Source organism: Bombyx mandarina, chromosome 23, assembly GCF_030267445.1.
Source record: "Bombyx mandarina strain Sakado chromosome 23, ASM3026744v2".
NCBI lineage: Eukaryota > Metazoa > Arthropoda > Insecta > Lepidoptera > Bombycidae > Bombyx > Bombyx mandarina.
In genome coordinates this window covers 19488863-19515839 of record NC_143229.1, presented here as the reverse complement: position 1 = coordinate 19515839, position 26977 = coordinate 19488863, and the positions used below count along the sequence as shown (strand labels likewise).

At 43.2% G+C, this 26977-nt stretch overlaps 2 protein-coding genes across 2 annotated transcripts; both read right to left on the bottom strand.

The window, feature by feature from the left end:
• Positions 1-78: 78 nt before the first annotated feature.
• Positions 79-26977, bottom strand: LOC149500253 (fatty acyl-CoA reductase wat-like). Its single transcript, XM_089737740.1, has 10 exons — positions 26571-26977; positions 25398-25488; positions 23927-24049; positions 20252-20376; positions 19597-19755; positions 19351-19460; positions 12650-12717; positions 9839-10031; positions 3511-3709; positions 79-466 (listed from the first exon to the last, which is right to left on the bottom strand). The coding sequence occupies exons 1-10, from the start codon at positions 26738-26740 to the stop codon at positions 112-114; spliced, it is 1593 nt and encodes a 530-aa protein (XP_089593866.1). The 5' UTR covers positions 26741-26977; the 3' UTR covers positions 79-111.
• Positions 17088-18757, bottom strand: LOC149500254 (uncharacterized). Its single transcript, XM_089737481.1, has one exon. The coding sequence runs from the start codon at positions 18499-18501 to the stop codon at positions 17248-17250; it is 1254 nt and encodes a 417-aa protein (XP_089593607.1). The 5' UTR covers positions 18502-18757; the 3' UTR covers positions 17088-17247.

The window sequence follows — 26977 nt, the reverse complement described above, 5'->3', positions numbered from 1 at the left end:
TTATGAGTTTTCTATCACATCGAATTTACAAAGTACATATTAATGCAACATATAAAACCTACAAATTCAAATGCAATTGTTATATCGTAAGTGTTTGAGCGGCGCTCGTATTCAAATTACATACATAAAAATTCTAGAGGCGAGATATAACAAAGAAAATACGACTCCAAAGAACAGCGTATAAAAACTAATGTGAGCTATCTTCAGCCATCTCTGTTTCTTCATTCCATACTCGCTGTCTTTGAGACCGTCTTTAATAATGAACTTTCTCAAGCCGATGCACCAGATCAGCATATAGTGCGGCCAATCGATCTTCGAAATGTCAAAATTGAACAATATCCTGTCAGTTTTTGACATTTGGTTCAACATGGCCACGGTGTTGTCATCGACAAAATTCCACTGGTTCCTCAGGAAATAGCCGTACAACAAAGACATTTTGTATATCTTTTCATACATTTTAACGAATCTGTAATAACAAGAGACGTGATACAATAAAAATATGCACGTTTTAAGTGAAATTCACCAGGGCTTTGTTAATACGCCTTAATACTAGTTATTACACATCTAATATATAAAATTCTCGTGTCACAGTTTTCGTTGCCATACTCCTCCGAAACGGCTTGACCGATTTTGATGAAATTTTTTGTGCTTATCCGGTATCTATGAGAATCGGCCAACATCTATTTTTCATCCCCCTAAATGTTAGGGGTAGTCCACCCCTAAATTTTTTTATTTATTTTTTAGACAAAATTTTTAATTTCTATTTTTTTATGATGCAACATACAAAAATACATACAATCCTCAATTTTCACCCTTCTACGATCAACCCTTATTTATTATTTGCTAATTAAAAACTTTAAAATTTTTTGCGAGAATTTTGTTTTTATTTTGTCATGACGTAGAATAATAAAATTCATATTACTCTGAAATTTTCACCCCTCTATGATCAACCCCTATTTTTTATTTGTTAACTTTAATTTTTTTGGCAAGATTTTCATTTTTATTTTTATTTCGTCATGAATTAAAATAAAAAATCTGATGTTACTCTCAATTTTTCATCCCTCTATGATCAACCCCTTTTTTTATTTGTTAATTATAAACTTTAATTTTTTTGTCAAGTTTTTTATTTTGTTTTGTCATTACTTAAAATAAAATAAAATCATAGTACTGTCAATTTTCACTCTTATACGATCAACCCCTATTTTTCCATCCCGATTAATATTTTTTTTATTCTATGCACAAAGCCGCAATAAGGTTGCAAGATGGCAATCAAATATTATAATTGTAGTACGATAAATTCTTATTCAGAGTTTATAATTTCAAGTTCCTTTAATTATGTTTTTTTTTAAATTGAATTTGATCTCCCGCCCTCGCTGGTCGACTACTGATCAACTATCAATCGATCAGCTATCCCCGCCAGGTGTCACCACTCATCCAGCAAACATCACGTAGTGGGGATGAGGACGAAGCCGATCTCCTGTCTTACTATTTTTTAAGATATTTTTTGACCTGGTAACTGAGACCTTTAAGTCATGTCTTATTTTAATTGATATTAATCATATTTTTATGAAAAATGATACTATGGAGTGAAATGAAATGAAGATGATTAATTTGAGACACTAATCAACTGGGACGAAATTAAATGAAATGAATTGAGATGATATGGGATGAAATATAATCTTAGTAAAATGGTGGTCATTACTAAGATTTTTAAAATGGACATTTTTTTTATTTTATTGCATGGATGTTTGGACGAGCTCACAGCCCACCTGATGTTAAGTGGTTACTGGAGCCCATAGACATCTACAACGTAAATGCGCCACCCACCTCGAGATATAAGTTCTAATAATAATTAGGGTCTTAGTATAGTTACAACGGCTACTCCACCCTTCGAACCGAAACGCATTACTGCTTCACGGCGGAAATAGGCGAGGTGGTGGTACCTACCCGTGCGGACTCCCAAGAGGTCCTACCACCAGTGATTACGCAAATTATCATTTTACGGGTTTGATTTTTATTACACGATGTTATTCCTTCACCGTGAAAGTCAATCGTAAACATTTGTTGAGTACGTATTTCATTAGAAAAATTGGTACCCGCCTGCGGGATTCGAACACCGGTGCATCGCTTCATACGAATGCACCGAACGTCTTATCCTTTAGGCCACGACGACTTTCAAAACTTTTTTGAGGATCCCGAGAAGTTACGTCCAGCGGCTTTTATTAAAAAGTTAATAAACGACCATTATTACACATTGAAGCCCGAAGAAACACTAAATAGACAAAATAAAACAAATCACACAACTTCACTCCTCGCGTTCCCGCCAAAATGGGGACATTTTGTCTTACTTACTCACTATGCATCATAGATTATACACTTAATATATTTGAGAGCTATACAGTACTATACATTTTTCAACCATGTTTTTTTGGTTTTATTTGTGTAATAGTATGTTCAGTAGGTCTGAGAACCGGCAACTATCTATTTTTCATACCCCTAAGTGAAAAGGGTTGTTCACCCCAAACATTTATTTTTTATTTGAATTTTTTGGATATATTTTTTTTGTTTATAATGAGGTATTATGTCGTTAAATGAGGTTTTTTTTTCTACAGTAGAATTTCCCTAGAAATCTTATTTAAGGCAACACAACGTTTGCCGGGTCAGCTAGTGTTTTATAGATTTTGCGTGGGTTTTTTCCATTACACGCTGACACTATCGAGTCGCTTGTCACGTGAATGTCAGGCTCCTTATACACTAGGCTGTGCAATTAGAATATTTTTAGATTGTTAAATGTTGACAAATTGGTAGACCAAATTACGTCCCAACTCCAGCTGACTATTTTTTTTTTTGTTTTTTTTTTTCCTACCTATTCACTGGTAGCCTAAGAGGCTATTACAGCTACGCTCGGACGGGTGCGTGAGCTCACGGGCTCAACCTAATAGAATTTACTAAGACTGGCTCTAGCAAGAGCAGTGCTTCGCTGAATCTACCACCGGATCGGAATTGCGACCTGCTAAGAAGATCCGGCGAGAAACTCAGTGGGCTATGCGGGGTTAGTCCGCTTGTCAAATCTTCGTCGTAGTCGACGAGTTCGACGAGGACGGTGACCAGTGCTTGAGAGGCCTAAAAGCACCGAGATTGAAACCGTGAGACATGTTTCGGGCGACGGCGGCTTTCCGTTGCCCCATCGCAGTCGGATAAGTAATTAGCGGCGGCCACGATAAGAGGGTTTTCGGTGTCGCGCCGCTTTGTCGAAGTAGACTTGATGGATACTTTTCGTGAAGACGAATACTTTCATAATACACTTGTATCTTGAGGCACGAAATAGACTCAGATAATAGTAGATCATTAAACAATTTCCAGCATAGCGCGCGCGAGACGACGTATTTGAATCTAATAAAAATGACACTTTTTTATCCAATATCAAAACTTTTGTTTGTTCTATTCTTTGGTTATTTTACCCCAGCATTTAACTTTTAGTGTTTTATGTCTATACAAGTTAATACTTACGACTTTATGCCTTCAGGTCGCTTCATGGAGGTCACATTAAACACGAAGTCGGCTACATACGCAGGTATGTAATGCAGCAGCCATGTTGACAACCAGAATACAACATCGCTTCCGGTATCAAAACCATAACAGTACCAAACGGCATTCGGCGTAATGTACTGTTTTGTGTTAGGATGATGCAGGACATTCCACAAAAGATCTAAAAAAAGATAGCTTTGTTGTTTTATTTAGTTATTGCTTTGCTGGGTGGACGAGCTCACTGTCCACCTGGTGTGGTTACCGGAAGCCATAGACGTTCTACCACGTAAATGCCGCCACCCACCTGATATGAGTTCTATGGTCTCAGTTTTTTACATTACAACGCCTGCGCCACCGTTGAGACCGAAACGCATTACTACTTCACGGCAGAAATAGGCAGGGTGGTGGTACCTACCCGTGCGGACTCATAATGTAATTTTTATTTTTAGTACACAATTACGAGGAAGTCAATCGTGAACATTTGTTAAGTACGTATTTCATTAGAAAAATTGGTACCCGCCTGCGGGATTTAAACACAGGTGCATCGTTAGATACGAATGCATCGGATGTATTATCCTTTAGGTCACGAAGACTTCAAAATGTCAGTCAGAGGCGGCTTTTAGTTAGAAAGACCCCATCCATCTTCCGTCCATGGTACAACTAGGATATCACCTTTCGTATCCCTCTATATCTATCTCCTATATCTTTTTTATGTATGGGGGATTACTGATGGCCCGGAGGGCTTTCTGGTTTCACCAGAACAGGTGGGCAAGTAAGGGCTCAGCCAGGAGGGGTGGTATTTACTAACAGCTGCCTTGGCGCCTTCAAAGGAAACCTAACAACTCAAAAGCAGCTGCTTCGCGAATGAATCTACTACCGGATCGGAACCGGGACCCGCTGAGAAGATCCGGCGAGAAACTCAGCGGGCTGATGCATGGGTTAGGTTGCACGTCCAACTCTTTGCCGAGTTCGACGGTACGGTTACCGGGATCCCTAGGCCTGCTCCTAGTGTTAGAGCTGAAGGCGTCTAATGCAAGAGTTATTGAATCTGATAGATCCGTAAGAACGTGTCTAGGGCGTCGACGATAACCTCGTACCTTGAATACCCCGGCTACGTATTGGAGCACAACTTCTTACGTAAGGCCGGGATGTGCGTATTCGTCCGGGCTGATGTCTGTTGTCGCCGTCTTCGTGACCTCGAACAACGGGACCTGTCCCTCTTGTGGCTGCGCGTAGATGATGGGGGCTGTATCCGAGTTTACGCGTGCCTGTACAGGTCCCACAGCAGTGCTGCAGGGTCAGCTCTGATAGAGCATGTGTAAGAGGGGACTAACCGCGTGCTTGAGCAGTACCCATCTGCGGAGGTGGTGGTCCTTGGAGACTTTAACGCTCATCACCAAGAGTGGTTGGGGTCCAGGACCACTGACCTCCCGGGTCGGACTGCCTACGATTTCGCCTTGTCTTACGGCCTCACTCAGCTGGTGACACAGCCCACCCGTGTCCCAGATATTGAGGGGCACGAGCCCTCTCTGTTGGACCTTCTGCTGACCCCGATCGGGCCGGATACAGTGTGGTGGTTGACGCTCCACTTGGATCGTCTGATCACTGCCTTATCCGTGCTGCGATACCAATCTCTCGTCTTGACCGTCGAACGACGACCGGGTTTCGAAGAGTTTGGCGGTATATGTCAGCAGGATTGGGATGGATTGCGTGAATTTTACGCATCCTACCCATGGGGGCGGCTCTACTTTTCCTCTGGTGATCCTGACGTCTGTGCGGACCGACTTAAAAACGTGGTGCTTCGGGGGATGGAATTGTTCCTTCTTCCAAGGTACCCGTCGGGGGTCGCAGTGGACCCTGGTATAATAATGCCAGTCGGGACGCTGCACGCCTCAAGCGGTCCGCATACGCGACATGGAATGATGCCAGGAGACGTCGGGATCCTAATACCTCAGCGGAAAGGCGGAAATTTAACGCCGCTTCTAGGTCCTATAAGAGGGCTATTGCCAAGGCGAAGTCGGAGCACGTTGCCAGAATTGGCGAGCGACTGAAGAGCTATCCTGCCGGGAGCCGTGCTTTCTGGTCACTCGCTAAGGCTGCAGAAGGTAGCTTCTGCAGGTCTAGTCTCCCACCACTACGCAAGTCTAATGACAGTCTGGCCCATAGTGCAAAAGAGAAGGCTGACCTTCTGGTTAAACTCTTCGCCTCGAACTCGACTATGGATGACGGGGGTGCCACACCACCGAACATACTTCAGTGTGATAGTTTTTTGCCGGAGATCTGCTTTACACAGTGTGCAGTCAGGCGGAAGCTCCGGGCCCTGGACGTCCATAAGTCGAGTGGGCCGGACTGCATTCCTGCAGTGGTTTTGAAAACGTGCGCCCCTGAGTTGACACCTGCGCTAACGCGTTTGTATCGCCTCTCGTATAGTACTAACAGGGTTCCGTCTTCATGGAGGACTGCCTATGTCTACCCTATCCCCAAGAAGGGTAACCGGTCGGACCCATCGAGTTATAGGCCTATCGCGATAACTTCCTTGCTTTCCAAGGTGATGGAGCGAATAATAAACATACAACTCCTGAAGTCTCTAGAGGATCGCCAGCTGATCAACGACCGACAGTACGGCTTCCGTCACGGTCGCTCAGCTTGCGATCTTCTTGTATACCTTACTCACAGGTGGGCTGAAGCCTTGGAGAGCAAGGGCGAGGCTCTCGATGTGAGCCTTGATATCGCGAAGGCCTTTGACAGGGTCTGGCATAGGGCACTTCTGTCGAAGCTACCAGCTTACGGAATCCCCGAGGGGCTCTGCAAGTGGATCGCTAGCTTGGATGGACGGAGCATCACGGTCATTCTAGACGGTGAATGCTCTGATACCATGACCATTAACGCTGGCGTTCCACAAGGTTCGGTGCTCTCCCCTACGCTTTTCATCTTGTATATCAATGACATGGTGTCTATTGATGGCATGCATTTCTATGCGGATGACAGCACGGGGGATGCGCGATATATCGGCCATCAGAGTCTCTCACGGAGCGTAGTGCAAGAGAGACGATCAAAACTTGTGTCTGAAGTGGAGAACTCTCTGGGGCGAGCCTCCGAGTGAGGTGAATTGAATTTGGTTCAATTCAACCCGTTGAAGACAGGTTTGCGCGTTCACTGCGAAGAAGGACCCCTTTGTCATGACGCCGCAATTCCAAGGAGTATCCCTACAACCTTCCAAGAGTATTGGGATACTTGGGGTCGACATTTCGAGCGATGTCCAATTTCGGAGTAATTTGGAGGGCAAAGTCAAGTTGGCGTCAAAAATGCTGGGAGTCCTCAATAGAGCGAAGCGGTACTTCATGCCTGGACAAAGACTTTTGCTTTACAAAGCACAGGTCCGGCCTCGCGTGGAGTACTGCCTCCCACCTCTGGGCTGGAGCTCCCAAATACCAGCTACTTCCATTTGACTCCATACAGAAAAGAGCCGCTCGCATTGTCGATAATCCCATTCTTACGGATCGTTTGGAACCTCTGGGTCTGCGGAGGGACATTGGTTCCCTCTGTATTCTGTACCGTATGTTCCATGGGGAGTGCTCTGAGGATTTATTTTTTTATTGCTTAGATGTGTGGAAGAGCTCACAGCCCACCTGGTGTTACGTGGTTACTGGAGCCCATAGACATCCACAACGTAAATGCGCTACCCATCTCGAAATATAATTTCTAAGGTCTCAAGTATAGTTACAACGGCTACCCCACCCTTCAAACCGAAACGCATTACTGCTTCACGGCAGAAATAGGCAGGGTGGTGGTACCCTCCTGCGGGGCGCCCTATGGGGTTCCCTCCCCGGGCTAAGTGTCGTCTGCTATGCTGACGACACGCTGGTCGTAGCCCCGGGGAGGGACTACCGGGAGTCTGCCCGTCTGGCTTGCGCAGGTGTGGCAAACGTCGTCGCAAGGATCCGACGGTTGGGGCTCGAGGTGGCGCTCGAAAAAACCCAGGTCCTGTTATTTCACGGGCCGGGACGGGTGCCGCCTGCGGATGCCCACCTCGTGATCGGAGGCGTTCGCATCGGGGTCGGGGTGACCGGTCTCAGGTACCTCGGCCTCGAACTGGATGGTCGTTGGAGCTTCCGCGCTCACTTTAAGAAATTGGGCCCTCGGCTGATCGCGACGGCCGGCTCTTCGAGCCGGCTTCTTCCTAACGTCGGGGGTCCCGATGAGGCGGCGCCCCGCCTATACATGGGGGTGGTGTGGTCGATGGCACTATACGGTGCTCCGGTATGGTGCCGGGCCCTGACCCGCAAGAACGTCGCCGCGCTGCGACGTCCGCAGCGCGCGATCGCGGTCAGGGCCATCCGAGGATACCGCACCGTCTCCTTCGAGGCGGCGTGCTTGCTCGCCGGGGCGCCACCCTGGGACCTGGAGGCGGAGGCGCTCGCTGCCGATTACAGGTGGCGTAGCGACCTCCGCTCTAGGGGGGAAGGGCGCCCCGGCGAAGGAGTAGTTCGAGCGCGGAGGCTCCAATCTCGGCGGTCCGTGCTGGAGGCGTGGTCTCGCCGCTTGGCGGACCCGTCGGCCGGCCTCCGTACCGTCGAGGCGGTCCGCCCGTTTCTCGCGGACTGGGTGGGCCGCGACCGCGGATGCCTCACCTTCCGGCTGACGCGAATGTTGACCGGCCGTGGTTGTTTTGGCCGGTACCTTTTCAAAATAGCCGGAAGGGAAACAACGGCGCAGTGCCACCACTGCGCGGACCGCGACGAGGAAGACACAGCGGAACACACACTGGCGCGTTGCTCTGGATTCGACGAGCAACGCGCCGCCCTCGTCGCGGGCATAGGAGAGGACCTCTCGCTGCCGCGCGTCGTGGCTACGATGCTCGACAGTGACGAGTCCTGGAAGGCGATGCTCGAGCCGGGGGCCGGAGGCGGGAATACGCCCGTACGTCCCGGCCCCTGTAGGTAGCGGCCTCCCCCCGGTGAAGGTCAAGGGGCGACCTGAGGGGGTGAGGCCGCGCGGCGCGCTACCAGCACTCTAGCGCGCTGCCGTGGAGTGAATAGAGCGACCGGTCGACGGTGTATCGCGTCCCGACCCGGCAGGCTCGTTCTGGTCCAGCGGGGTATTCCAGGACACCAGCGGCACCGTCTGGGCGGCCCGACGGGCTGCCGTACCGAGACGGCTGACGTTTCAGAGCCTTCGATTCGCCTCGAAGGCTCCGTCGGCTGGGCGTCCTTGGGGTGAGCCGCGCCGTCTGGTTGTAGTGTTGACCGCGGTAGCCCCCCTACCTCATCCGGGTTCTGACCTCGGAGGGGATTGGACGTCGGGTGTAAGAGTGCAGGGGAGTCGTTTAGTGGGTGGGCCCTAAAATCCTTGGGCCCGCGGTCTGCTCACAACACCATGCAGATCGTAGAGTCTCACAAGAGGTCCTACCACCAGTAATCAAGATTTTGTCATTGTTCGAGATGATACCGACATCTCGCTTTTACCATCGCACCGCCCGCCACCGGAGTAGAGTTCATGCATACTACCTGGAGCCACTACGTTCATCCACAGTGCGTTTCCAGAGATCTTTTTTGCCACGCACCATCCGGCTATGGAATGAGCTCCCCTCCACGGTGTTTCCCGAGCGCTATGACATGTCCTTCTTCAAACGAGGCTTATGGAGAGTATTAAACGGTAGGCAGCGGCTTGGCTCTACCCCTGGCATTGCTGACGTCCATGAGCGACGGTAACCACTCACCATCAGGTGGGCCGTATGCTCGTCTGCCTTACGGCAATAAAAATAATAATAATAATAATAACTGGCTTATGCGTGATCGGCAATAACAATTTTTACAATTTTTGTCGGTTTATTCAGGCTAATCATTGGAACGGCTGGACCGATTTTGACGAGACTTTTACTGGCAGATAGCTTATGTAATAAGGAGTAACTTAAGCTAAGTACTTATATTTTAGAAACATTCTTAAATCATTAAACGGCCGTCTGGTGTGGTGGTAAGTCACATGGTCATTACACAAGGGGGTCGCGGGTTCGAATCCCGCCAAGGGAAGATATTTGTATAATAAATATAAATGTCTTTTCCAGGGTTATGGATGTCTATTAAATATATTATGTTCTTTACGAACTTATCACGGGACCAGTTAACGTGGTGTGATTGTTAGTAAATATTTATTATTATTATTATTATTAAATGTCATTTAATTGCAAGAGGACAGATCGCAGTCTCGAAATCTCCGATTTAGTCCGTAATTTTCAGGATAGCAAACAAAAGTTTGATTGATGATTTGAGTCACGAAATAAATAAAATTATATTATTATGTGTAAACCTACTTTTCTCAAGTGTGCATCTGGAGTTGCTTATATTGTAAATCTTAGACTCTTTTTCATTATTTATAAAACGTTTATCGGTTTCCCACGCTGTCGCCAATACAGTGTTGTTGACGTAGTCCACAGGAGCTATCGCTATCATTATGTCACCCATTAAAACCGCATGCGTCACGCCAAGGCTTGCGCTTAAAAGAATCTGAGAAAAAAAAAAGTGTTAACGCCTACGAAATTATACTGAGCAATATTGAAATTTTATTTATGTTCATCGACACAATTTTAAAACACACTTCAAAAATGGCCGTGCCAAGCTAACTTGTTCGCAGCGAAAAATTAACAAAAACCTGTTTATAGGAAATACAAGCACAAAATCTATTGTGGAAGTTTTATTGAAGAAACCCAAGCATCCAACACGCTGCATTAACTTTTATAGCTTTTATAGCATTATTAGCTTTTATGCATAGACTTTTTGGCGGGAACGCGAGGAGTGAAGTTGTGTGATTTGTTTTATTTTGTCTATTTAGTTTTTCTTTAGATTTAAATTGTTAAAAAAAAAATCAACTTCCTTTCATTTCATAATGTCATATTTCATATTTAAAAAAAAATCATTAAAATTACAATAAGACTTGACCTAAAGGTCTTAGTTACCAGGTCATAAAATCACTTAAAAAACTATCAAGGATTTTGGCTGGATAATTTATTACCTAAAGTGAAACATGTGAAAATCAAACAAAGCAGGAGGTGGCTTCTCAGGTACTTCCAAAATTTAACAGTCTTTATGATTAAAATGGTGAAAAGTCAGCCAGGATTTCAATGCTTCCTGAAGCCCAAGGACCACTATGTGTGCCTCCTCTGCTGAGGAGTTCACGAAGCACCAACCATATACGATAGACGATGACCAACGACGTCGGTCTCCGCGGTACGGCGGCCCTACCAGGCCACCCGGGCGATGCCGCTGGTGTTCCGGGATACCCCACTGGGCTAGAACCAGCCTGCTGGGTCGGAACGCGATACACCGCCGATCACAGTCTGCAGCCGCCGACGCGTCGTCCTGTCCTCCTGGTGCCAGCGCGCTAGAGTGACGGTAGCGTGCGGCGCAGCCTCAACCCCCTTAGGTCGCCCCGTGACCGTCACCGGGAGGAGACTGGCTTCTTATAGGGGCCGGAGCTAGACAAATGCCCTCCTCCGACCCCCGGCTCGGCGGCGGCGGCACGGCGCCGAGAGGGAAGAAGAGCTCTCCCTCTCCTGTTCCCCCGCCTCCTTCGCGAGATGGTGGACTCGCAGAAGTCGAGTCCAGGCCATCGCCTGCCAGGACTCGTCGCTGCCGAGCATCGTAGCCACTATGGTCGGAAGCGACAAGTCCGGTCCTATTTTTGCTCCGCGAAAGGGGGGCAGTACGCCAGCGTGTGCTCCGCCGTGTCCTCGTTGCACTGCAGTGGTGGCACTTCGGCGTCGGCTCCCTCCTACGAGGTGCAGGTAGCGACCGAAACAGCCGTGTCCTGTGAGCACCTGCATCGCTCGGAAGGTGAGACGTCCTCGGTCGCGATTCACCCAGTCCGAGAGGACCGGGTGGATCGCCTCGACGGTCCGTCGCCCGTAGGCGGGGTCCGCCAGGCGGCGAGAGCACGCCTCGAGCACGAGCACGCCAAGATTGAAGCTTCCGCGCTCGAACTTCCGCCGCACCGGGATGCGGCTCCCCCCTGGAGCGGAGATCACATCGCCACGCGTAATACGCAACGAGCGCCTCCGCTGTCAGGTCCCAGGGAGGCGTCCCGGCGAGCACGCACGCCGCCTCAAATGAGACGGTGCGGTACCTGCGAACCGTCCTGACCGCAAGCTGCGGACGTCGCAACGCCGCGACGTTGTCGCGGATCATCGGACCACACGGGAGCCCCGTACAGTGCCATCGACCACACCACCCCCGTATAGAGGCGGCGCACCACCATGACGGGACCACCGACGTTCGGCAACAACCGACTCAGTGAGCCGGCTGCCGCCATCAGTCAAATGTTTTTTTTCCTACCTAAGCTGATGGCCTTGAGAAGCTATTTCAGCGGAACCTTAACTAGTAGGTGAGCTCACGGGTTCAAACCTGATGACGTTGCTAACACGAACCCTAGCAAGAGCCGTGCTTCGCAGAATCCACCACCGGATCGGAAACGCGACCCACTGAGAAGATCCGGCGAGAAACTCAGTGGGCTGTGTCTGAGGGTTAATTTACTCGTCGAGCCATTCGTCGCAAGCGACGGGTTCGTCGAGAACGGTGACCGGTGCTCGAGGTACCTAAAAGCACCGTTAGTGGATCGGGAGGATCCGAAATGACGTGTTTGGGGCGACGTCGACTGCTTTCCATTCTTTCCGCAGGATCGGGAATGACAGTCAAACAATACTGTTCCTGCCTTGAGAGCAATTAAAGTTGGAAGTCAAGATTCAAAATAGCTCTCGTGGTTTTAACTACTTTGTTTGGTCAGCGAGACTCGTCTCTCCAGTGTGATAGGTTGATGCTATAACAAATTAATGTCCAATCAAGGAACAAGTTGTTAATGTTCTCTAGGTTAATTTATCGAAGAGCCGTTGGGGTAGACGAATTCCGGAGAGGAGACCGTGGACCCGTAAATAGTGCCATAATGTAGGACGCCTAGTAACAAGGTAAAGCGATGATACACGCAGTATAGTTCGCGTGGCGTGCTTTGGAAGAGGCTTTTAATGATTATGACGAAATAGTTTCCAAGTTTAGACACGTCGGAGATAGAGAAGAGATGTCAATCGTCCATCCGCATCAACCTGCAACAGCTAATTTAGGCAGTCACAACTTACCCCGCTGGGACCGATCACCGAGCTCATATCCAGCCATCCAGGTGTGGGTTCATTGAGCGTGCAGGCAACTGAAAACGGAAAATATAATGGATTGCTTCGATCGTCACATAAGAGGTCCGGTGTTAAACTATACATGTGGCCAGCTACTACATACCTAGGCGGCACTGAAAATTTCGGGAATTAACGAAGTGACACAACATTACTATTTAAAAATGTATTTATTACTTTTCGAAGTATTCTCCGCGAAATTTGACACATTTTTCCATACGATGGAACCAATCATTGAAGCAACCATTCCATTCGGAAGTTGGGGTCTCCAAAATGGCCGTTTTGTAGGCGTCCACAGCTTCTTCAGGTGATGAAAATCTCTGTCCACGCAATTTATTCTTTAATTTAGGGAAAGTATAGAAATCATTAGGGCTTAGGTCGGGGCTGTACGGAGGATGATGCGGCGGTTGCAGTTCTCTTTACGGAGTTCAGAAACGACCTGTGGCAAACAAATGCTAGCATACCATTCTACATTAACCGTTCTTTGTCCCTCAAGATTAATAGTCGTAACATGGCCGGTTTTGGAGACAAACGTGGCTACCTTTTTTTTGCAACACTCCGTGAACGAACAATTTTTGTTGGCTTTAACTCATTTTCGAACACCCAAACTCGTGACTGGTTTTTTGTTTCGGGTTCGTACGCGTATATCCAGGATTCGTCACCTGATACAATACAGCATTTGAGGATCCTGCGTGGAATCTTTCGAGAGTTCTGACGCACCAAGTAACGCGAGCCGCTTTTTGCTCTTCACAGAGCGAATGCGGTATCCATCAAGAAAGCAACTTTTTTACACCTAATTGTTCATGCAAGATTATTTGTATTTGACTCATGCCAATGTCTAAAGTTAATAATAATAATAATAATAAACATTTATTCCAAACACAAATTAAGTACAAAAAATAAATAAAAAAGATAACAAAAATAACGAGGCTTGGAAACGGTTACCGGCTCAGCAATGCCTAACAGTAACGAAACAATCGGTACTGTGGCGCTGATCTTCCGCCGGCACCTGCGGAGTGACGCGCACACCAGCATCAGACCGACCAATACACAAAATTGTAAAATATATTAAAAAATAAAAGAACATGAATAATAAAAAAAAAACAGTTATGAAAAGGACAACAAAATGACATTATTAAATTAATTATTAATAAATATTATAATATTATAAAGAGGAAAGATTTGTTTGTTTGTTTGTTTCGAATAGGCTCCGAAACTACTGGACCGATTTGAAAAATTCTTTTTCCATTAGAAGCCGACATTGTCCCTGATGAACATAGGCTACTTTTTTTATTTATTTTTTTATTTTTTATTTTTTGGTTTCATGTGTGTTTTAATGTTTCCGAAGCGAAGCGAGGGCGGGTCGCTAGTTAATTAAATAAAAATTGCAGTTGCAAAGCACAATTAATTATAATACGGTGTAATTACATTTCATATTTTCGAATTTTTCTTGTATATTCAAAAGATATACTTTTAAATTTGTTTTAAAGGACCTTAGCGTTCTCTGGTGCCGGATAGGTGGAGGAATATTGTTCCAACATTTAGAGGCCAAGTAGCGGAAGCTGCCTCTAAAAGCAGCAGAGCAGTGTCGAGGAGTCGCAAACACTTGGGAGCGTTGTCGCGATTGCCTACCGCCATCTCCGAAATAAGTCAATTTAAGATACAAATAAGTCGGCGTTTGCAATTTTACGACTCCAAATAATAAACAAGCAAAATGCAACTTCCTTCTCAACTTTAAATTCAACATTTTGCTTTGATTAATTATCGGCGTAACATGGGATCGTGGTGGGATGCTAAAGCAAAATCTCATGCATGCATTCTGCACTCTCTGTAATATGCGCTCAGTTGAATTAAGTAATCTTGGTCCGTATACCACGTCCGCATAATTCAGTTTCGAGAGAATCAGTGTCTCAACGAGTTGAATCCGAAGTTTTTCACCGAGATAATTGCGGACGCGATACAGGACCTTCAAGCGATAGAAGCAGTGGCGGACCATATCAGTGACATGCTTCTTAAACCGGAGACCTGCGTCCATCAGCAGGCCCAAGTTACGCACCTCATATACTCTCTCAATGGGGTCATTTCGAATATTTAACCCATTGAAAGGTTGTGATGGAAGCTTAGACAATCGAGATTCATTTCCAAACACAATATATTTAGTCTTGCTGGGATTTAAGAAGAGTGAGTTCTGTTCCGACCAATTCGCCACTCTATTTAGGTCCCCTGTAAGTTTCTCAATGGCCATTGTAAACTCAGACATCTTAAAAGAGATGTACAGTTGAATGTCATCAGCATATATATGGTACTGACAATGATTGATATGACCAACAATATCTGCGCTGTAAAGGATAAATAGCAAAGGGCCCAGGATCGAACCCTGTGGTACACCATTAATGACGTTAGCCATGTTGGATCGAACATTACCCTCACCGCGACGAATTTCCACCAATTGCGATCGTTCAGTCAGATAACTTGAGAACCAACGAATGGTATCCGCACTTAAGCCGTAGAAACTCAATTTGGCAAGAAGAAGGTCAATGTTCAAGCTGTCGAATGCTCGAGAGAAGTCCAGAAGTACCAGAACCGTACACATACCCCGATCCTGTGCAGCAAGGATATTATCCGTCACATCTAAGAGAGCAGTTGCAGTACCACGCGATCTCCGGAATCCGGACTGATACTCAAGCAATATGTTATGTTTCTCGAGATAGTCCGTCAGCTGTGAAGATACTACTTTCTCTAGAATTTTAGACAAGCAGGGCAATATACTGATGGGTCGAAGGTCACTGAGTGTCATGGCATTAGGTTTCTTAGGAACAGGACGAACCACAGCAGTCTTCCAAGTGTACGGAAATATCGATTATTAATTGACATATTAACAAGATTGGTGACAGAAGTAAGACTGTAGGGCAATGTCATACACAACATTTTTAGGGAAATATCATCAACACCCAGAGCATCCGACTTCAGTTGTTGCAAGATCTGCAACACAGTACATTCCTTTACCCCGGACAGATTAAATTGTGTATCAGAGTAACGATGAGAGTTAAAATAATTAGTATTGGATATAATAGAAGAACAATTGATTACATTAGGAATTTTCAAAAAATGATCATTAATTTGTTTAGCATCGTTAAAAATTAATGGTAGTTCATGATCTACAGGAGGTAAAATATTTATTTTCAAATTTTTCCATAGGATAGAGGGATTATGAATCTTATTGTTAATGTTAAAATTAAAATAAGCCTTTTTCTCACTTTCTAGGGCTTTTTCCACCAACGACTTAAGGTCCTTATAATAATTCAGACTACTCTCAGTCTTACTAACAGCATGTCGTTTGTGAGCTTTATTCCTAAGTTTCATCATCAAACGAATGTTGTCAGTAATCCAAGGATAAGAATATGTTTTACATTTAATTGTTTTTAGGGGTGCGTGCAGATCAAACAAAGTCAATATGACCGAGTTAAAATTATTTAGACAGACATTAATGTCTTCAGAGTTAAAAATTGCATCCCAACGTATTCGAGTAAGGTCACTTTTAAAAAGGGAGTCATCAATGTCCTTGAACGGCCTAACAGTAACTATGTTTGCTGGCACTTTCGGTCTCCTGCAATTTATCTCACAAGACAGGAAAGCATGGCTATTCAGATCAACAATTCGATCAACCTGAACACATTTACTAGCCAAATTATGCGTACAGATAATATCAAGAAGTGTTGCACTATGATCAGTAAAATGTGTTGGCTCTGTAATAAGTTGGTCTAAACCACATATGTGAAAAAAATCTTTCATTTTATCAGTTTTAATGTCATTATTGTTCAAAAGGTTTACATTAAAATCACCTAGCAAGACCAAACTATCAAAATCTGACAAAGAAGAAATAGTATGAGTCAAAGAGTCGAGAAAAACATCAATGTCCTGCCAAGGAGGTCTATACGCCGTACCAAATGCTATTTTCCGAGTGTTAACAACCAATCTTAACCACATCTGTTCAACTGATTCCTGTACGGGAGTTAACTGTATGGGCTTAAATGGAATGCCTTGCCTGACGTAGAAACCCACCCCACCACCGCGTCCATTCTTAATTTTGTCCGATCTAGGTATATGCTTTAAGCGATAACCGGGAACAATCGTGGCCCGGTTTTCCTCACCGCGCCTTAGCCAAGTCTCATTGACAGCCAGTATGTCCAGATCGTGATCTATCAGAGCCACTATAAGCTCATCATGATTTGTATTTAGTGATCCCGCATTATGAAAACCTACCTTGAGCATGTGTCTTGGCATTAATGAGCGGAAAATACTATTAGGGCAACATAATTAAGGAGGATGTATCTCCACAATTTAAAATTCACAATGTAGAATTCAACCAAATCATTAAGAAAATAATATAATGCTATGACTCGCTGAACAGTCATCACAGCAAACACCCATCGAGGATAAATACGTACCAGGTCCTTCAGATTCAATCCCGACACCAACCCACACCAGAGAACACCACAATAATTCCGCACAGTAGAAGTATAATCATTCACGTAAATAAACTCAAAAGATCAGCCACAAATCATTACGTTATAATTATTTGAAAAACAATTGTAATATTGATTGATAATGATAATAATAAGTATTAGAAAATACAATCCATAACAATAAACAAATTGGAACAGTGATAGTGACATGGTTATAAATAGTAGAACAAAAGCAAAGCACATAGTATTGCTTTCTGAAGTAAAGCAACACTTAAACATAAGAAAAACATTGTATATAATGATTTTTATTTTTATCAAACTATATCTGGGCCAAAATGCTTCTTCAAGTCGGCCTGAACTCCTGATTCTAAGCGCAGGAGTACCATCACCACGACGAATGTAAATTCGTCCGTCCTTGGTCCAGACATACTTCCAGCCCTTGTCCTTTCCCTTTTGACGGGCAGTACCAAACAGTTGGCGGTTATATGCGGACAAGCGTTCATTTAAATATACAGTACGGACGGGGCCAGGTACATCTAAATCAGTAGTGGAGAGGTTACGGCGCACGCGGGCTCCCTTCAATAGTGCATCGCGAACCGAGCGACGAGCCAGTCGTACTGATAGTATACGAGGACGATTCTCGTCGCCCTCAGTAAAATTGCGTCTTACTGCACCAATCCGCTCCGCGTGGACTATATCGCGCACGTCAAGTTTCACTCCTAGTTTTACAGCCACAACCTGGACTAAATGACAAGCGCTTTCTTCACGGACTTCCGGCAAACCAATTATGTCAATATCGTTCCAGAGCATGTCTTGGTCGCGTTCACGCAGCTGCATGCGAAGCTCAGCCACCGTGGAATCCAAGTCAGAAGCTGCTACTGTTGGGACGATCTCCGCTAGACGAGCCTCAAGACCCAGCACACGGGCTTCCATCGCATCGATACGTCCATGACAGGACTGGAGAAGCTCCTTAAACTCAGCGATATCTTTTCGGCAATCTCTTAAGTCAGTTCTTAGGCCCACCAGCTCATCCTTAAAATATCGAATTTCTAAGCCAAGGTCGACATGGGACTCCAGCGACCGATTCATCGTGTCTGCATCAACATCGCACTCGTTTGAAGTCTGATGCACCCCGACAACTGTCAACCCTCGCACAGGAGTTGCAGCATTATCCCCACGAGGTACCTTCGCTAAGCAACTCGGGCAGATCCAGCCCCGAGGCGCTACTCCCGTAGAAGGGATTGCCACGCATCCTTTATGAAAATTGTCACTGCATTTACTACATCGCGCACAGTCCGCAGTTGACAAGAATTTTCCACATGCTCCACACTTTGCCATTATTTTGTGCTTTACAAATGGACAGCAGGAATATAGATGTTAAAGTAACCTGTGTGATTTAATATTTTGGGCGGAATAAATAAGAAATATAAGTGTCCTTTTCTTTTTTTTCTTTTGTGTGGGTACCGAAACCTTGTAATATTGAAACTAATAGAACTTTAGGTTCGTATGTAAAGTTTTATGATGAATAACTTTGTTAAAAATTATCACAAGCACTATTTTAGTAGCGTTATACACTATTAAAACAACATTGCAACAATACACACTAGCTTTACCACGAATTTAACTAAAGAATAACAGAGTTAATCAGTACAGATGCACGAGCGTGACGTCACTCTTGCCTGAATTTCGCGGTATGTCACATGTCGATCTTCCTCAATCAGCTTACGCACAGCATCAACGTTTTCTTGGGTGACTGCAGTTTTTGGACGACCTTGACGGGGATCATCACTGAGCTTGACACGTCCACGTTGAAACTCAGCAAATCAGCGATAAATTGTGGTTTTGGATGGGGCTTCATAACCAAATGCAGAAATCATCCGGTCAACACACTGTTTTTGTGTTAAACCACTTCGAAAGTCATAATAAATCATCGCTCTTGAATTTTCTCGAGTCAATTCCATTTTCTCAATGACTAAACAAGTTTGACAAAACCTCGTGACAAGACCGAGAATCTTTTTTTAAATAAATAAATGGTATTCGATTTTTAAAACCAAGGAGTTTTCAATTAAATAGATTTTAATATGACAGGAACATTGGAAATATTCCATTCCCGATACATTTAGTGCAGCCCTCGTATTTATGTCTCGAATTTAACTATTTCAGAAAGAAGAGCCCTTGAATACTTGCCTATGGGTGGCCTCACTATGGCCACAGGTAAAGCCTTGCCCATTGTACGCACGACATCCTCGGCTATGGCCTTCGTGAAGCAGTACGTGTTGGGCCAGTCCCTTATCAAACTGAAAACACGAATTCATTACACATGACCAATTTCAAACTACTGCTGTCTGCACGTGCCCTCACGACCCTCGGTCCCAGAGCTCTCATCCACCCAAGTGATGCACGGCACGTACTCACTTCGGCTCGTCTACTCACTCAGCAGTGATCGCGTTGAGTCTGCATTCTTCAACTGTCTCCGCGAGCTGTATCATGACTTCCGGAGGAATAGGGCTTTCAAAGAATTTCTCCTCGATGGTGTGATTTATTTTGGTCTTCGTTGCATTGAAGAACGCAGTTGACACGTGTACGAAGCATCTAGAAGAAAAATTAAACAGATATTTAGTGTGCCTCGATTTCAAAGACGTCGTGGCTTAAAGAATAAGACGCCCGGTGGAATCCTGCAACCTCGAACCGATTTCATAATACGTAGGTACGGGCAGCCGTTATAACTATACTGAGACCTTAGAACTCATATCTCAAGGTGGGTCGCCGCTTTTACGTTGTAGATGTCTATGGGCTCCGGTAACCACTTAACACCAAGTGGGCTTTGAGCTCGTCCACCAATCTATGCCATTAACAGACATTCAAGAATGGCGTCCGCGTTAAAGGAGTAACATAGTATAACAAAAATCAAAAGCCACAAAAATTGAGGTGTAACCACTTAACATCAGATGGATCGTGAGCTTTTCACCCATCGAAGCACAAAATTTAGACATTACATTCGATACAAACTTTTGTTTTAGAACAGAAGCAAATTAAGCCTTAATTTACGAGGCCATATTCGTTAAACAGAAAGAAGAAGAAAAAACACCTTAGATTTTTGCAGCATTTGGCCAATTCCATGATCTCCCTGGTTCCTCTGACGTTGATGAATGTGGCCTTCTTCAGTGGCTCTTCGAACCTGGTCGTGGCGGCCACGTGGAATACCACATTCGCCTGTAACGCACAATTAAAATTCATCTATTCTAGTAACCTCAAGGGGTCATACTAGATTCACCGGGCGAGTAAGTAAGCTCACGGGGCTCGGTGGACGTTGGTAACACTGGCCCTAGCAAGAGCAGTGCTTCGCAGAGTCTACCACCGGATCGGAAGCGCGACCTACTGAAAAGATCCGGCGAAAAACTTAGTAGGGCTGTGTCAGACTGTGTCTATAGATCAGTTCGCTCGACGAATTCCTCGTCGTAATCGACGAGTTCGACGAGGACGGTGACCGGTGCTTGAGAGTCTGTGGGCTTAGTTGCACGTGGAGGAAGTGTGCTTTAAAGGCACCAAGTCTGGATCAGGAGGAGAAGTGTTGCGAGCGCCAAGCTTCAAGGGTAGGTTGACTTTACGATGTTTTTTTAAGGGATTTTATGACCTGGTAACTAAAACCTTTAAGTCATGTCTTATTTTAATTTATTTATTTTTATGAAAAATTATAAAATGGAGTGGAATGAAACAAATTGAAATGAAGATGATTAATTTGAGATCAACTGGGATGAAATTAAATAAAACTAGAGGTCCCGCAGTAGTCGAAATTCGACTATAATTAATTGGAATTGGAAGTTTATACACTATTATGATTGTATTTTATACTTCTATAATCACAAATTTCGCCAAGACTACACTATAAAAAATATTAACAAAGACAAACAATATTTAATCTTTTTTGATAACAGACGTCAAGAACAAAAGTTTGACAATAAATAGTATGCATGCGTGTGTGCGTCAAATACATGGTATGTAGTGTGTGTAATGTTTTCTTTATTGATTTAATGTATCTTTTATGCATTATTTTAAAAAAATATTAGCATTGTGTACTTCTTCTCTACATTCTCTATAAGTGTGGAAAATTTCATACTCCTCCGTCCGCGCAATTTTCGTAAAAAGAAATACAAAGTTTTCGCTTCACGTATTAATATATAGATGAGATGAGATGATTTGGGATGAAATATAATCGCAGTAAAATAGTGGTCATTTACTAAGATTTTTTTCACTGGAATTTTTAAAGAATACGTTAGACGTAATTAGAGCGTAATTCGAAATTACCTCCAGCGGCTTTGTTTAATTTTCCCACGTTTTTGCACTTTCACAGATATTAAACAGTTACTAATACCCTCATTACGCGATTAAACCTGAAGAAACACTAAATAGACAAAATAAAACAAATTATCACACAATTTCACTCCTCGCATTCCCGCCAAAGTCACTTTACAATGTTATAGTCGGATTTTTTATTAGACGAAGTCAACTGACGTTTACTAACTGTGTTGTCAGTTTTTGATGAAATAAAAATAGCGTTGTGACAAAGTGAATGATTGGAAAAACTCCTGAATTAATGAAATTGCCTCGAACACCGAGTGTTTTAAACATTAAGGAAAACATTGCGACGAAACTTGTAAGACTGTTCTATTTTCAATACATCATATAGTTGAAACTATAGATGTATAAAATATAACAATTATAGGTAGGTAATGAAAATAAAAAACTGATTGTAGTTACATACTACTAGTAACATATATTGGAGCACTTTAATACAATTTTATTGTAAAATAGAAATAATATTCTTTTATAGTTTGAAATGATTAACTCTTCACACTCATTGTTCATTCATGTGATTGAACGAGAACTGAACGCATCACTATTACTTTAAATATAGCAACATTATTTCACAAACTGACATTAGCTACTGTCAGCTGGCTTCGTCTAACTAAAAATACATAGACCTATATAGTAGGGACACGACATATTGTTCTATACGTACAATTGCTTATATAAATAGCAGCCCTTTTGAAGGCACACACATAAACATATATCTATCTCGTTCTTACTCAGCACTTTAACTCGCAGGAAAACAATATAACAGTATTTCAGTGCGTACATAAAATGAAACATGAATATACGTAAATGTCTGTCTCCGTCTAATGAGGCCGAAAATCCGCCATGCTTAGCGCACCAAATGTCATTGTCACGTCAGTTCGGCCGTCTGTTTTGGGTTGTACATTATTTATTGACTTTGATATCGATTTTATATGATTGCTTATATAAAATTTCTTATTTTATCATGCTTAAAACATACAAAAATAATAATTAAAACATATTTTATAGGATCTCAAAAAAGTCGATGCCCCAAAACTATTATCTATATATATTTAAATTCATTATGGAGCCCTCATCCGAAAAATCGGACACCATATTTTTTCGGTCGGAATCTATTGATCAGGACACTAATCATAAACACCTCTTTAAAATATGTCATCAAAACATATTTAGACATTCTGTTTAGATATTTCGGAAAAAAGGCTACCGACAAAATCTCTTCGGAACTATTTAAATAAAATAGTTTTATTCCGCAGTGAGTAAAACACTATTGTAAATTCGTTAAGTATTTAATAATTAAGTGATTTTAGAGAGGAAGTCACAAGGAATGACGTTTGTAATTAATGAATAAATGTTCTGCAGGTGTTTTTTTTTATCAGGCGGCCCCTTGATAAGTTTAAAATTTGAATCACTCTCAAGTGAGAGTGATTCAAATGGTGCGGCGCACCTTCCTTGAGGTGCGCCGCGGTAGTGTGTTACGGACTTTAGAGTCAGCAAAACAATTAAAATAGATTGTAATAGTCTAAGAAAAACATGTACTCAAAATACGATAACATTCAGCATGCTAGAAATGGGCAGATGGCACTGTACTACGCCATATCTTTATGTTTTGCGGCAAACGACAACTTTATAAAATCAGTGTAGCAAATTTTAAAAATCGTCATATCGTTTACTTGGCAAATTTGAAGCACGAACTCGTCTTAGATTTCACATAATATTTAAATCACATCATCTTTTTACATAACAATATACTTACTTCCTATTAAAGTATAAATTCTACAAACACATTCACTCAACAATATTTAAAATAAAATGAGCCAAGAACGTTTATCGATAAAACCTACTAACATTAAAATCTTCTGGGCAGCACTAAAACCGCCATGTTTTGTGGCCAGATGACGTCACAGTGGCAAGAATTTTTTGTTGACGTTTTATTTCCATAGGTTTCCTACTTCAGTGTAAAAATACGACTATAGCAGAAAAATCTGTCTACCCACTTTCTAATTCGGTTTTTGCTATTACCACTGGAACTCCATCACTAGCCCCGACTAATGTAAAAACTAGTACGTTTATTTATTTATTTATGTTGCACCAACAAAGTGATCATCAATTAAAACATTGACAAATAGACAATAAGTACATAACAGATGCCATCTCAATTATAGGTACAATCCACGTGCAATCTACAGTGCAATAGTTGACAACATCTTGAAATTAGAAAAGTAATATTATTTGAATGAAAATACAATGATTAATTTAAAAAAATATGAAATCTAGAGTAACACATTTTCACTAAAGTGTTCTGAAAATACTGTTTATACCGTACTCAAGCGAAAATTGTAGTAAGAATCCGTTCATTAATAGTGTGTGTAATGTAGCTTTGGAAGTTTAGGCCAATTCAAAATACCTCTTGCGCAAGCTTCATCCTGTCTTCATCGTTCAGGCCGACGCCTAGTTCTGAGATGTCGCCTTCGACCGGTATCACTTTCCGAGCGAAATCTGGTTGTTGAGACCGTAAATTGTCGTATACCTTAAACAATAAATAAATGCTCAAGAACGGCTTCCAAGATGAAGGAAATAAAATATAGCCCTAAATTTATAGAACTAATTCGATAGGAGCTTTGTTGGTTTATTTTATTTATATATCTGGGAAAATGGGCATCCATGCAACGCTTGATTCCTTTTTTTCGTACCTAAGCTGATAGCCTTGAGCGGCTATTTCAGCGTAACCTTAACTATTATGTGAACTCACGGGGCTCAAACCTGACGACGTTGCTAACACAAACCCTAGCAAGAGTTGTGATTCGCAGAATCTACCACCGGATCGAAAACGCGTACCACTGAGAAGATCTAGCGAGAAACTCAGTGGGCTGTGTCTGAGGGCTTATTTACTCGTCGAGACCTTCGTCGCAAGCGACGGGTTCAACGAGAACGATGGCCGGTCGGTTTGGTACAAAAGCCCATAGTCGTGATGATATGGTATTTACCGCCACCCACCTTAAGACACGAGAAAGAATTCTAGTATTACATTTAGTGTCTTATCCATCAAACATCGAATTGCGCGGGAAAAGAAGTGAACAGATATTGCTACTACGAAGGAATGGAAAGCAAACTGTATCGTTGGAGTCGGCGTCCTAATGCTGGGCAGGGTTAGATAATTGGCGTAATGCTGGCAAAATTAAGAGAATTAAAAGTATTCCATTTTAATCCAGATTAAATAAGTCAAAGCGCGAAAATTATATACGTTTAGCTGTCGTGGAACGTTAAAACTGTAACTTGGGCGTATTGTAAAATGGAGGCTGACAACACTTTCGGGTTGCTAATGTCAGTTGAGTAAGTTGAGTTTGAACACTGAAGTAGGAAACCTAGTTTGAATGGGAATTTAATAGTGACATTAAGCGATTTAACCCATAGTTAATACACTTAATATAACCTCACTTTAGGACTAATGAATGACAGTCCAGTACGCAGAGCTATTACACTTAATATTCGGTATAGACGTGATGCCAACGTTGCTCTCTTGCAGTACTAATCTATTTCCATCCGATCGATGCGTGTAGATTTTAATAAGATTTTTTGTTTAATCATTCTAAATATACTTGAAGATTGCAGAGACAGAGCTATTTCCGTGAATAACCACGGACAACGACCTGTTTGGTAATAAGAACGCACACTATCAGCTAATATATTAAAATAAGTATTGAGATTATTGAATTTTTGTGTTAGTTTAATCCTAATTGTGGATTAATGTGTTACAGCGACATCTAGTTTGGTAACAGTGTGCCATTGACAGTTTTCAAGTGTTCAGTTTTTACAATACACTATAGATGGCGCTGTAACAAAAATAATTCTTTGGTTCATTAAAAAAACGTACTAACAGGATCTTTAAATTGTAACTGGAGCCTTTCTTCCATAGACAGTCCCTTTTTCGATCGTATCAATATGTAAATCCGCTTAACATCGCACGATCTGAAACAGGCAACGCGTTGAGCTGGTTTCTGAAGAGGCTGACAGTGGAAGAATTAGAGATGATGAATCTTTGAAGAGATCTTGAGAAACTCTACAGAGTTTTTAGCTATTCGCGCTGGATATCAGGTTGGTCAATAACCGCGAACCATCGATATCGAATAAGTCGTCGTGGCCTAAGGGATAAGACGTCCGGTGCATTCGTATGTAGCGATGCACCGGTGTTCGAATCTCAGGTGGGTACCAATTTTCCTAATGAAATACGTACTCAACAAATGTTCACTATTGACTTCCACTGTGAACGAATAGCATCGAGTATTAAAAATCAAACCCGCAAAATTATAATTTGCGTATTTACTGGTGGTAGGTCCTGTTGTGAGTCCGCGCGGCTCGGTACCACCACCCTGTGTATTTTTGCCGTGAAGCAGTGGCGAGTGGTGCATTTAAGTCGTAAATTTCTATGGACTCCAGTAACCACTTAACACCAGATGGGCTATGATCTCGTCCATCCATCTAAGCAATAAACAAAAAAAAATCAAAATCGAATCGACAGATCGAATACAGAAACAAAAAAACTAGAAATCTGTGGACTAAAAGACTTTTGTGTTCTTAAAAACATATCCGATTGTTTCCATTACCTTGCTTCGGCCTTAGAGCACACCAGACGCGTACAAGTACTCAGTGGCACCGAACACTAAATGCTTTAATTAAACTTCTGGCTTCATCCAGAATCAAAACAGAAACTCGTGCCGAAGCGAGAAAGGCACTGAAGTGAACTATCGTTCGCTGTGTTTACAAAATCCAAGGAAACCGCGACACGTCTGAGACCCGCTATCACAAGACATTGACACTATTTCATTGGGACTATAGGCAGTACGCTTTTAGAGAAGGTTTCTGCCACGTACCATCCCGTTACAGAATCAATGCCCCTCGGTATTCCATCAGCGCTATCATATGTCCTTTTTAATGCTTACAAAAGTCCTCAGTGGCTTGGTTGTACTCCCAGTATTACAAACTATTTGTCCACGGAATATCAACTTTACGAATCTAATTTGAGTTGAGTTGTTTATGGCACCACCGATCACCTTAGAAGCTTCTCTATGAGTTGTTTCCCGATGAAGCCCGTGCCTCCAGTGATCAGCGCTGTGGTTCCCGCGTAGAACTGCCGCACAGCCGACTCGCCGCGAAGCGCTTCCTCCTCCAGCGCCTTCTGACGCGAGACCTGCTCGATCTCCAAAGCCAAAGCGCTGTCCATTCTGAAATTGCTTATTTACGGGCTGCAATTTAACAAAATGACGACGACAGACGGACTACTGACAAATTTCTGGCGAACTAGCAACAAGCACGCAAGTTTAAATACGCGTAATTAGACAACGTATCACTAATAGAATAAGCGGCCAGTTTTAAATAATAATACGACATTTCGTTAATATAGAATAATTTGTATTTTAATTCGCCGTGACCTACGACTCGCGGAAATAAATATAAAAAA

Coding starts and splice junctions, on each gene's coding strand:
- LOC149500254 (XM_089737481.1), bottom strand. CDS start 18,501: ATGGCAAAGTGTGGAGCATGTGGAAAATTCTTGTCAACTGCGGACTGT.
- LOC149500253 (XM_089737740.1), bottom strand. CDS start 26,740: ATGGACAGCGCTTTGGCTTTGGAGATCGAGCAGGTCTCGCGTCAGAAG. Junction 25,489..26,570: donor CTCATAGAGAAGCTTCTAAG/GTGATCGGTGGT, acceptor TGCCTGTTTCAG/ATCGTGCGATGTTAAGCGGA. Junction 24,050..25,397: donor AGTTACAATTTAAAGATCCT/GTTAGTACGTTT, acceptor TTATTGTTTAAG/GTATACGACAATTTACGGTC.